The sequence below is a fragment of the Metarhizium robertsii genome, assembly GCF_000187425.2.
Source record: "Metarhizium robertsii ARSEF 23 chromosome Unknown MAA_Scf_7, whole genome shotgun sequence".
In the NCBI taxonomy this organism is placed as follows: Eukaryota; Fungi; Ascomycota; class Sordariomycetes; order Hypocreales; family Clavicipitaceae; genus Metarhizium; species Metarhizium robertsii.
In genome coordinates this window covers 578,202-591,078 of record NW_011942215.1, presented here as the reverse complement: position 1 = coordinate 591,078, position 12,877 = coordinate 578,202, and the positions used below count along the sequence as shown (strand labels likewise).

At 50.9% G+C, this 12,877-nt stretch overlaps 3 protein-coding genes across 3 annotated transcripts; 1 reads left to right on the top strand and 2 right to left on the bottom strand.

Annotated features, from left to right (window-relative positions):
* Positions 1 to 1,165: 1,165 nt before the first annotated feature.
* MAA_00779 (IDI-3 protein) lies at positions 1,166 to 1,735 on the top strand (the record flags this gene model as incomplete). Its single annotated transcript, XM_007818777.1, has 1 exon — positions 1,166 to 1,735. One exon carries the CDS (start codon positions 1,166 to 1,168, stop codon positions 1,733 to 1,735), a length of 570 nt encoding a protein of 189 aa, XP_007816968.1.
* Positions 1,736 to 3,673: 1,938 nt separating this feature from the next.
* MAA_00780 (zinc finger protein dhhc domain containing protein) lies at positions 3,674 to 6,643 on the bottom strand (the record flags this gene model as incomplete). Its single annotated transcript, XM_007818778.1, has 2 exons — positions 3,674 to 4,062; positions 4,120 to 6,643. The coding sequence occupies 2 exons, from the start codon at positions 6,641 to 6,643 to the stop codon at positions 3,674 to 3,676; spliced, it is 2,913 nt and encodes a 970-aa protein (XP_007816969.1).
* Positions 6,644 to 10,816: 4,173 nt separating this feature from the next.
* Positions 10,817 to 12,398, bottom strand: MAA_00781 (peptidase C1-like family protein; the record flags this gene model as incomplete). Its single annotated transcript, XM_007818779.1, has 2 exons — positions 10,817 to 12,116; positions 12,193 to 12,398. 2 exons carry the CDS (start codon positions 12,396 to 12,398, stop codon positions 10,817 to 10,819), a joined length of 1,506 nt encoding a protein of 501 aa, XP_007816970.1.
* Between the last annotated feature and the right edge of the window lie 479 nt (positions 12,399 to 12,877).

Sequence of the window (12,877 nt, the reverse complement as noted above, 5' to 3'; positions counted from 1 at the left end):
ACTGCGAGTTTTTATTTGGTACAGAAATGGAGGCAGTGGTGTCCAATCTTGGAGAACAGGGAACCCAAAGTTGGTGTGGGAGGATCACAGTCAGCTGCCGTATTTTCCATGACGGTCTTGGACGGAGGCCGCCGAAACCACCATTGGAAGCATGATCAAAACATGCGGGCAATGGGAATATGTGTTCTTCTTACTTACGGATTTGCTCCCTCACACTACCTGGGCCAGCCTGCTTCCACCAGCAAGACTGTCGCCGGCCCCAAGGAACCGCACACATCAGAGGGAGGCAGCCAACTCTGACGATCTAGAGTGGACAGAATATTTCGGAAACTTGCAGTCCCGAGACTTTAGACTGCCGGTGGCACTTTACCCTGCTGCGCCATCGGGACAATGATTGAGCGTTCTATTCGAGACCACCGCCGTGCCATCCGCACATTTGGCCCCAAGCATAATCCCATAGAGGAAAAAGGGTTCAGCCGCATATGCCAGAAGGAACAGAGCCCTTCAAGCCATTAAGCCACTCATACTTGCTACATCTTGCGCTTATTCGCCAAAGCTTACGACCTAGTCGATAGTTCATCAATGGCATCGAAACCATGGGCCCGTCAGCCACACAGCTTCGCCCTCGAACGCCTCCACCAAACTTCAACGCCGTCATCCCCATTTGTCTATCATCAGCATCCAAGATAGTTTGCCGTTGTACTCTTTGAGCCATTCAGCCTTACCACGGCTTTCGAGAGTCTGCCAATGCTCCAACCCTGCAGGCAGTCTATTGGTTACAGTCGAGACGCCAGTTCTCTGGAGGACGCCAAGATGGGTAGGTAGTTGGAACATTTGAACGAATTAACCAGGTACTGGGCACACCCATTCAGAGGCGTAGCAAGTGCCGTGACGAAAAGGCGGTGCTTATTTTCTCTCCATCTGTGACTCTATTTCCGGACCATCGTGGAGGCGCGTGCTGCGAACTGTAATCCTAGACTGGGAATACATCAGGTCTGGACATGTAGATAATATCCTGATAATGACTATATAAAGCCGGTGTATTCATGGGCAAGATTCCTTCTTTTCCTCCCCATCTCATCACTATTTCATATATCCCTGTCCTACACAGTCAGCTTCCATACAGCAACACAATCATCCAGCCATCTCAACCAGTCCAGCAAAAATGCTCACCAAGACGATCCTCGCCGTCACTACCCTGGCCACGACTGCCTTCGCAGCTCCCCTTGAAGCCCGCTCCGACCCTCCCTCTGGCTCCGTCTACATCGCCCCAACGGCATTATACGTCTACGATGTCTTCACCGGTGCCATCGGGCCCAAGACTACAAATGCCGTGGTAGAAAAGGGCAGGGCCGTCCACGAAAAGACCACCCTTATGACCTTTGAATACCCCATGGCGACGGCAAACAAGAAATGCGCCCTGTACTTCAAATACGACTCGGTATCCTGGAGCGGCACTGACAAGCTCGCCATCTTCTCCAGCCTCAAACCTGCTCCGGGTGGCGCGACCAGCGACTGGGGTCCTGGGAACCAGCGCAATAACCAACTAGGTATCTGGAAGAGGCCTTCGTCATCGCCTTCGTGGGCTGATTGGGAGGCGACCTATGGAGGGCTCTCGGTTCCCCAGGACTGCAAGCCCGGCAAGACCGAGGCCTTTGAAATCGTTGGCCAGGGCGATGAGACCTGGATTTCCTATGACAATGCTATCGCCGGCGTGCGCATCGCCTACTGGTGATTGAGGGGCGGGTGGAAGCAATTAGAGCATGATTTTGGGGTTCCTTTAGAGTTGTTTTTATTGGTCTTGTTTGTTTTGGAATATGGCGCCTTTAAGCTCCATGGCTCGTATAGCATCGTCGTTTGGCGACTAGAGCCTGGCGATATCAAGTCTGGATATCTCGACACCATGTAGCGAGCGATAGAGAGTTGCACTTTGGGGAATTCTTTAACTGGGACAGCTGCATTATACGAAACGCTCCTTTAGATGCACTTTTAGATAGAACTCGTTAGAACTCCAGAACGGGAATACTACTACCAATAGGGATTTTGACGTCTTTCGAAATTACGCCTCATGCAGGGTAAAAATGAATACCGTGATTTTTTCTGTTTCTGCTGGCCCCGACTCCCGAGTATCCGCCAGGCACTTGTGCAATTCTGATCCTGGATATGAGACCCGAGTAATGCTACCCCCATCAGTAATAAAGACAAGTCAGACACGACCATTACGGCTATGCTATTCTAGGCACATGTTTCTCTCATGAGAGCGACCCCGAGGCTGTTAACCAAGGGGGGATTCTGGGATAAGCCCAGGGCATTAATGCGATACAAGCCTTACAAACACAAATGAAAGGGACTACTGGTGAATGACCATAAGCATACTACAAGCAATACTATGTAAGAGCCCTCTAAAAGGGCCTGCGGCCCTACAAAACGCTGCGTATTAGTGGCCTGGCTCGAAACCGCCGTGACGTCTTCGAACTCCCCGTCATGTCCACATTTATATCGGCGTTTGGCTAGCCTGGGCTGCATGTGGTGGATCTGGAGAGCAATCAGTTGCAGGAGCATTAAAAAGTAAAATTTAACTTGTAATAATATTAATTATTAAGTATAAGCTTCCCCTTATGACGGAGGGAATAAAATAAAAAAAATATTTAGCCATGGCAGGAATCGAACCCGCTACCTTCTGACTACGGGGTAAGGATACTATGAGGATACTGCGCTACGTAGTCAGACGCTCTACCATTGAGCTACACGGCCTTTACTGGCTTTTCTTAACCTTTTGTTGGGGATGTATGGTTAAAACTATCTTAAGTACCAACTAGGACTTGCAATGCACGTTGTACTATGCGGACAGCTCGAACCGAAACTTGCCAACAACTGAACAACTCAGCAGGTATGACGAGCCGGAATGAATGACTGGGGCAACCTTTGGTCTTTTCAAGGCCGAGACAACTTGTATTTCTCACTGACAAAAACCCTACTTATATCTGTCCACCTCAACCTCACGACTCTAGCACCTCACACCTGATGCTGAAGGCAGCTTACCGGCAGAGCTATACTAACAATGCAGAACAATCTTGTCCTCGATCCCTCCCTCTCCAGCTAGAGGGCGAAATTGAGCTCAATCTTATATAAGCACCTTCAGTACACAAGCTGCCTAGAGTCGCCACTGATACACCGTGGCAGATGAGAAACCTCGAGTACTTCATCCGCCACGGCCGATGATAGAGCATACGGACATAAGTCCAAGGAACCAACTGCGCTTTGCGTCTGCTAAAAGGCAGAGCTTCTGACTTGAGTGGTAACCCGGCGCTCATAGCACCAGACTGTGTCCGCTTCTGATTTGGGATACTTAGGCAAGCATACGTGTTTCACTTATCGTGTCAGCCGGGTAAAAAGATAGCAGCCAGACTTGACTATTTACGACGTAATAATTCGATAGAGCTAGCGTAGTTGCATAGTGGGAGGAATAATATAGTGAGTGCAACACCCTCCACAAGCTGGGCGAAAGTGAATCTATTGCATTGAGGTTACTGATACATAGCGAATGCCCCGTCTCATACGCCTTTTTTGCCCCTTTATTTTTTTTTGTGGCCAAGATGCTTGCGTAAATAACCCAAAAGTCAGTTCATAATAAATACATGGGAATCATAAATCACCCAGAAACGCCATTTCCCTAGCTCTTCGCTTCCAGCTCTCGCTCTCGCTCTCGCTCTCTGAACGACCGGTGATTGTTGTGATGGTGGTGATGATAATGGTCGTCTCGTGCCCGGTTGTCGTAGTCATCCGCCTGATCTCTCCGATGGTGTCGTTGCCTTTCACCTTCACGTTCAGACTCTCGATCCCGCTCTCGCTGACGATCCCTCTCCCTCTCTCGATCACGGTCTCTGTCACGATTCTTGTGGCGTTCCTTCTCATCACTCTCTTCTTCACTTTCACGGCGTCGGCGGTGGCGATGATGACGCTCTTCGTCTTCCTCGCCAGCTTCGTCACGCATAGTATCACGCTCCCTTGCATAATCATTGTCCCCTTCTTTTTTCCCTTCAATCTTGGTACGGCGTCGCTCTGCAGTTTTCAGTTAGCACCAAACCTGACATCACAGCTGCAAAGGTTACTGCTTACCTCTCAATACCTGTGTTGCTGCGGCATAAGCCTGAATCTCCTCTTTGCTCAAGACTCGCAGCACGATGACAAAGTCATCGCGAACTTCAAATCTTTCCTTTCCAATGGTCAGTGCCTCGGGATTGACAATCTTGCGATTGATCTTGGTCCACCTCGCCCCTGGAGGGGCCTCCTTCAGTTTCTTGTCCTCTTTGTGGGGGGCCACACCCTCACGAACTGGGTTAGCTTCTTCTGGGAAGCTAGCTTTCGGCTGCTTCAGGATGCCTTTCAAGGGCTTGCCTTCGGATTTGTCCTTCGGAGGTGACACAACACGGACTTGCTTCCCTTCAGCTGCAGGAACAACGAGTTCTCGACCGCGAGATTCTTCGCTGGACTTTTCTTGAGAGGATTCCCGGGATGAGCTAGCAGCGGCTTGCTCCTTTGATGGAGATGGAGAGCGGGCTCGTGGCTTCTCTGGCTTCTCTGCCAAAGCTGGTCGTTCAACTTCTTTCTCTTGCCGTTTATTGGACATCTCCATCGAGGCTAGCTGCTCCTTAAGCTGCTTCAAATCAGAGGCGTCATTAGGGTTGAATGCCTGGGAAGCACGACCTCGTCGAGGGGGTCTGTTCGTATCATCGGAATCCGATCCCGAGGCTCTTACAGGTTCTCTGATCGTTCGGGTATCTGCGTCAGGTCGACGTCGCTCGAAGCTGCCACCATCTCTAGGTTCTTCCCTCACGGACTCCTTATCTCGCAAACTATCCCTTACAGGCTCCCTCACTGGATCTCTCTCACGAATTGGCGCAGGCTCCCGAACTAGTTCCCTTGGCACGAAGACATCCCTTTCAGACGCTGGCGGCCTCTCTTTCGTAGTAGGATTTCGTTCCTGGAGTGGCTCTTTCTCCTGTAATGATTCCCGTTCTCGAGTCCCCTCTTTCCCTCCCATTGGCTTACTGGCTCTTTCAAGGGACTGGCGAGCATCTTGCTCTACGATAACTTCTTTGTGAATTTCGCGATCCTCTGGAGGACTACGGCGTCTCTTTGCACCAGGAGCTCCTGGGTCTTTCTTCTCTCCTGATTTGGTTGAAGCTACAAGGCTAGCGGCAGTTGCCGCGGCACCGAGTCCGCCAGTGAGCGTCTCACGAGTCCGTGACCGTTCCTGATCTTGGTTCTCTTCATCTCTTTTAGTCTGTCTCCGATCTCTTCGATCATCCATGGGATCCTGGCGACTCCAACGTCGACCTTCTCTGTCTTTATCTGAGCCGTATGACACTTCTTCGTCAGATCTCTTTCTTTGGTCGTCGAGTCGTGATTCACGGCGGCGCTCCTTAATTTCCTCTGGGGGGTTTAGAACGTCTGTGCGAATTCCAAAACCTCGTGATGTGACGCTATCATCATAGAACCGAGGAGGCTCAGAGCGGCGATCAAAATCTCGGTCGCGCATGGCACGCATGACACGCTCATCTTCTCGACTTCGATATAACTCGTCATGATGCGATGACCGGAGTCCAGCATCCTGGTGAAGCGACAAGGGTCGCGGTCTCCTGCCGCTGCCGGAGCTTCCAGGTATTTCGAGTAGCGATGCGGCACTGGTGGGTGAGGGGGGGACTGGCGCAGCTGGAGGCGCATCCCTAGAATCATACGCCCGATTGATCTTATCAAAACCACGAGTTGAAGGCGGTGGTCCAGATCGTCCGTCGTGTTGCCTGCTACTGGGACCATTAGGGGGTCGATTGAGATCATGGCTGGTGTTGATATTAAGATTCCTCCTATCTAAATCGTAATTGACGTTTGGACGGTAGTATCCCGTATCAAAACTGTCATGTCGATCATGCCGCCTAGAGCGGCTTGGCTTAGATTGATCCAAGTCGTATTTGACGAGCTCGCCGGCGTTGGTGTACTGATATCCGTCGTCCCCATAATCGATGGCCGCGGTACTATGTCTCGGGTCACTCGGATAAACAACGGAAGGTCGAGAATTCCGATAAGCTTCGAGGTCACGCGAGCTCAAGTGACTGTCAGCCCTATCTCTATATCTGCCAAAATCCTCACTCGGGGAAGGCGCATGATATGGACGAGAAGCTGTATTGCGAGAACGCAAAGACGAGGCAGGCTGTGAGTAAACTTGCCCGTCAGAGGCACGGTATTCGTCTCGAATAGGACTCCCGGATCGTGCGTTGCCAGAGTGAGACGAAGAACCATGAGATCGATCCAACTGCGTTGTAGTTATTATCACTGGGGGCCTTGAAGTCGAGTCCAGCGTTGAGCGACGCGTCCTGCTGCCGTCTCTAGTCCTAGAATTGCCTCTTGGGTCCTGGGTGATAGCATATGTTCTTGTAGTTGTAGGAACTCCCGAGGCGGTCGTGGAAGTAGAGTAGCCTCTCGGAGTAATGTAGTGTCTTTGGCTGGCAGACGGTACGACATGCATGTCTCCGGCATACATAGAGCTGTATCCTACACTGGTCGGCATAGAAGCTCTGGCAGGGTTGAAGGTAGGAGACCGACCCGACGACGTGGGAACATAACCAATGTATCGATCCGACATGTTTGACGAGCCTCGTGAGAGTCTTGGAAGAGGTGGCAATCAATAGGTGATGGTGCGTGTCAACGCCGCACTCGCTTTGCTGGAAGATGATTTCTGGCCTGCAAATTCACCTAGACACCAGCCTAGACCAAAATTCTGAAGCGTTGGTGAAGATGATGGCTGCGGTGAGGGGTTGTCAAATTGTCCAGAGCGCCTCGACCGCCCCCGCCCTACGGCGGCTTGTCAATCTTCAAAAGAAAGACCAAGTGCTGACAGATCAGCGGACAGCCTCGGAGGAATGCCGATGAACGTAATGGCTGTGCAGAAGAAGGGTTCGCCGGTTGGCCTTGGCGTATGAGCCAAGGCTATTGAAAATATGTATCTGAAGATTTTCTGACAAATCAATTGCCAACTAACTGCTCTAGAAGACCGAGTTTGGTAAATTGTAGGATTGACGACTTGCTGGGATAGCTTCTCTAGCATACGCTTGTTGCAATTAGAAAATAGTCGAAAGGTGACGGGTCGCTTCTTGCTTCGCCTGATATGGAGACCAGCGGCAAAAGCGAAGATTAAAAGAGAAAGTCCCCAATGCTCAATAATGTGGGTCTCCGTGCTCATGGATGTGTCAGTGCAAAATGAGTGCCGTCTGTCGAAGACTGCGGAATGACGATTGTCGCCAGGGTCACCGCCACTCTAGTCGGCGTTTGGTGTTGGTGGGAACGGGCAGAGGACTTAAACAATGGCACCCGACATACGTCACTTGCCCAGAGACCAATTGGGCTCCGCCCGAATGAGCAGAGGTTCCTCAAAAGGCTGGAACTTTGCGACGACTCGCTAGTTTCCAACTGGAGACTGTCACTTGGGTTTTCAGCCCGCCAGATCCCGTCGGGCCGTGCTCAGTGGCGTACTGCTGGATTGTTCAACGCCGTTATGGAGCCGTTCAACGTCGTCCGCTCCCTCAACTGAAGTGCCAGTGGGGGGATGAGGTTCGGGCTGTAAGGTCTGGGTTAGAATTTTGGCAACTGGGAGGAGGCTCATGGGCGGCGTGTTACATACCGCTCGCTCGCAGAGGCAAGTTGAAACTTTCACAATAATTAGCGGCCTCGGTGCCTAGGCATGTTCTTAGTGCCACGCAACAATGTCTCGCCTTCTGCCACAACTCCCAAATTTTAGTTAGTGCGCCTAATCAAAAAGCTGCAACTTTGACCACAGCTAAAAGCAACTAGACGATGACCCTTGTCCACCGTCTGACCAGACTCTCGGCGCAACAAACCAGAAACCCTGCTGGGGGACAGGAAGGGGGGGTGGCTTTCTCTGCGACTCGCCCGTCGATGAGCTGGTGCCCTGTTCTGAAGCATCAGACAAACGTTAGTCATTGCTATCAGCATTATTATGCTGTGACGTCGTTGCCACTCGTACCAGAACCAGAATTGAAGACTGCGCCCTTGTCTAGGGTTCTGGGCAACGTGCTTAGGTCGAAGGTATTCGCCACCCAGGTATCAGTCATCCATTAGCTTGGAGAAACAACCAATGCTCTCCTGTCTGCAACGTGCAATCAGTACAGAAACTGAATTAGCACCAGTTCGCAGGACCTAATGCCGTTGACCCTGTGTCGACTGCAAGACGGTGGAGCTCCAGGTTTTATTGCAGCGTTGTGTTGCCGGTCCTGCCGGAATGCAGCTAGTGGATTGCTGTGGCTCGCAGTGAATTGAGGCTTAGCTAATTCTCAGGACAGGCGAGAACAGATTGCCGCCCAAAAGGGCAAGAAATGACTGGAAAGCAAAGCCAGCGGCAGAGGTATCTGAGGAAGATGCTGTTAAGGAGATTCTCCGCATCCATGCGACAAGAAGAAGAAAGAAAACAACCAGACTGGTTCAATGCGACAGACGTGGACCGTCGACCTTTATCATGGGCAGGAGCGATGCAACAAGCTTGATCCCTTCACACTTCTCCACGTCCTCGTCTCCCACTCGTGGTCCATAACATGCACCACCAAAGAAAAAAAAAGGCATATTGCGGCCCAACCAGCCAATGTCCGGGGCATTGAATCAGGTCCTTGTTCATCCGTCATCGTCTGGGAGAGTCTCAGTCATCCAGCGGCGACTATATTTGCAGGCCTTTATTACACCATTATTACACAACTTTGCCGGGACTGTTGACACTGCTGGAAATCTGCTACTTCGCCCACCTCGAGGACTCCGCTCAAACTCCATGTAAGATGCCTTTCGTAGGTAAGCGATGGGTTGGGCAGCCACGCCCTTCCCTCGCCCGACACAGTCTACGACCTGCTTTCCTGGTAGTATGCCTGCCTTGGAACAGAGTAGATAATCAGTAATCCTGGTAGTCAAAGGTATGGGCTGATTTGTCTCTCGATATGCAAGTCTAAACTGCTCCGCAAATGGGGCAAGATCGTCGTCCTCGCGAACCACATGTCAATCGAAAGAGGCGTTCGTTCTGGATCGGGCATCAACAAGTACAAGATCGAAACTAGCCGTAGTTCACACGTACCTGCATACGCTAGATTCCGAGGTCTTAGGTAAACATCTACCTCGAACTACTTGAGCTATTGTCGGGCTGAGTGGGCGTGGCAACAGGCACAGATACATGGTCCTGATATCTTCATTGCACAACCTCAAAATCATGGAAGCTGACCCATTCATCCTGAGCTAGCAGCATACAATATTGGCGTATTGTAACAATGGTGGGCCTTGGGCATAGGGCATCCATTGCAACCCACACGTCTCAACCCATGATCCTGGGGAGGATGCCTAAAGTGACAAATTAATTAGGCTAATGGGATACAGCATCAATTACAAGTTTGAATAAACAAGAGAGAAACATGACTTGATTGCCCGAAACGCTGGCGTCAACAAACTCGGCACCGAAATGCCAAGTTGAAACACGCAAGGCCATCTTGCAACCAAGGGGCAAAAGTGTCATAGCTCATTTGATCAGACACTCTTCGAGAATATTGTCATAAAATCGAACGGGGTGGTGCAATAGCAATTGCCTGCCTTCCCGACAAATGCTTCTGATCTCACAAGGCACCTCATATCACGCAAGAAATAATCCGCATTGACTAATGCGGAAATTTGAGTGCACACACATTCATCTATGCGTATACATATATCGTGAATGTTTGTGTTGGCCAGGATCCGTTGCGGCATCACTGTTCCGCGATCCGCGAGCATAGTCTTAGTAAATGCTCAGTGTTCGATGTCCGGGAACACATTAACGAACCCCTGAAGCATTCGCGCCCTCTAGGAAAGCCATGCAGAATCAAGGAAGACAAAATATCAAAAGCGACAAACTTAACGCGCTGTAGCCGCTGCAGCCGCATTATATCCTGCATGCGCGTAGCCCCATGTGAAATACCAGCTACTAAACCGCACACACGGCAAGGTAATAATTCTCTGCTCCTCTCCAAACGTTCAAGAAGACCCTTTTCGGGGTCTATCGGCTAAATTCAAGCCTGTAGTACCTTTGATGCATCTCGGATTGCTACATTCAGCTCACTTAGGTTTGTGTATCTGAAGTGCTACGAGTATCACACCAGCAGGGCCTGACTCCATCCCATTACCATGCAGATGGCCCTCGAGCATGAATTTTCTCCGCTCAGCAGAGATAAACAATGCCATTTGCCCATGTGAATCCGATCCGATGCCTTGGGCGAGGGAGTGTGCCGCCAGTCAGCCGCAATATCGGGCTACAGCTGCCCACTCAGAAGTCAGAACTGCCTAATCACATATTAAAAGCCACGTTTTCAAGTCCTTCCTTTTGTTTCCTTCTCCAGAAAGTCTACTGATGTCCGATATTGTATGTCTGCTTCCCCCGTTCATACTTCTGGCGAAGCAACTGCAAAGGTTAACATATTCTGGATAAAGGCTGATTTGGTACTCATAAGAGGAAAGGAGAACGTATAAATTGAGACCTCTTACTAGGAGGATGATCTCTTAAGTACCTTTTCACAAGTCATCATGCACGGTTGATCTCGGAGGCGAGGAGCCCGTTTAGAAGCAACAGTTTCTTGTGTCTTCGAGCGCAGCTGTTCTGGCTCGCGTCCCCAGCTAATTCATCGAGCCTGCCTCGCAACTTGGAAAATATACCAGACCGAATCATACATCGTAAATAAAGCAAGTCCTAGAATCTGCCCATCCCGTTCATAAGCCCCTCCCCCCCAGCATGGTCGCTGGATCAAGCCAAAGAACCCATAGGATCCCACAACGGCAAGACCGTCGGCTCCTGTTCAGCTACGTCTCTGACTTCCTTGCTCAAAAACTTGCGGTCAACGACGGCCTGATAAACAAACTCGTCCATCCACTCATCCGTCATGACAAACCACCCTTTGTCGCCTACATTGTCCGTACCCCAACTATTCTGCACTCTCCAGCGCACAGGTTGCGCCGTCTTCTCGTCCAAATGCACGGCCGTCAAAACCATAGCATGCGTCATTAGACTCTCACCCGCCCGCAATCTCTGCTCCTTGGTCATGCCAAGTAGATCCGTGCCAATGCCAACTTCGTAGTCAAAGACATGAAGGTCCATGACTCCGGAGGTCTTGTCGCTGAATTTACCCACATCGCAGCCAAAGAAGACGGGTATCCCGGCCTTGATCATCTTCACGCAGGCTTCCTTGAGGGTCTTCATGTCGACGTTGATGTAGGTGACGTCACGGCCGCCGACGATGTTGCCCAGCCTGTCGACAGTGAGGAGGGTCATGAGGTCGTTGCGAGGGTCGTTGACGAGCGAGACCAGGTCTGAGATGGTAGTAGAGGTGATCTGGAAGTTTGAGCTGCTGATGTTCTTGGCAAAGTCCTTGGGAGTGACGGTCAGGGAGTGGACCTTGTTGTCCTTGTCGGCGTATGTCCATGTGAACTCCTGCGTGGGATTTGGCGTAGGTCCAAGGAGGAGGGTGATGATTTTCTGGACCTCCTGCATGTAGATGATCTTCATGGCGGAAATGACGCCCGGTGCCTGGCCGGCAGCAATGGCATTGCGCAAGTTCAGAGCATACTCGCGGAGTTTGGTCTTGAGGACGGTGTTGAGAATGCCCGAGTTTTGGGCGTTCCAACTGTCCGGGTACAATGTTTGAGGAACAAGGCCGTACTTGTCAACCAAGTTGTACACCATGTCCCACTGGCCACCGTCGGAAATGAGATCATCCAGAAGCCTCTGGACTACACGGCCCTCCAAGTCCTCTCCAGAGGTGTCAATGACTTGCTCGAGGAACCAGTTCGACTTCTCAAGCTTGTCATAGTAGTAGAGGTAGTTCTGGGACAACTCAAACGACTCGAGGTTGTACCTCTTCATGATAGCCACGCGGAACACATTGGTAGAAGCAAACAGCCAGCATCGACCACTCGAGCGCTGGTTTGTAATAGGCGCGCCCTCAAAGGGAATCTTGATATTGAAAACGTGCTGATTAGCAATCTTGGAAGCCTGCGAGGTCAGAACCGTCCGCGGGTTGGCCGAACTCAACGCCGAGAGAGCAAGCCTGCCAGAATAGACAGCAGCTTAGTAAATGAAACGTCGTAAAATGAGATATATATCGCTTCCTCGCATGTACGAACCTGTTTCGGGGGTCCGCCAAAATCGTCGAAGGCAACAGAGACACTGCATCCAACGGCAGAGGCTCTGCATCACGGGTCAACTTGCCGCTCTTCTCATTCACCTCGCCAGAGATGCTGTTCTCTTGGAGATTCATCTTGCGCAGACGATCAACCATGGCCTTGTCATGCGCTCGAGACGCAGACGGTTTTGACTGCTGGCCGCCCATGGTTGCTATGCTAGCTTGTGTGTACACGGCGACTCGACTTTGTAACGGTCAAGTAACAGTATCCCAGCATACGCCGCAAAGGGGGATGAATAACCAGCAATTCAAGCAAGAGAGAAATAGAAATAGAAATAGAAATAGAGGGGGAGAGCCGAACATCGGAACAGGTGCCATTAAGGTAACCTCTTCGACCACTCATGCCGAACCCCATCCAAGATGCAAGCATTCGGCTGTCACGCGCAACCTCCTCCTCGAGCAAGGTGCTAAGATAAGACACCCCATGTCAGCAGTGCCACCCGTACCACCCTGTTTCGCGACGGAGCCATGGCCAGGCGAATGGCAGCGTCTTCCTGAGGATTATAGACATCTCGACATACAATAGCAGGGTTGAAGAAGCACGGTCTTGGGACAAAGGCACCAGACAACTTCACAACCACATTGTATGACTATCCGGATATTTAGAGGACGATCTAAAAACCGTT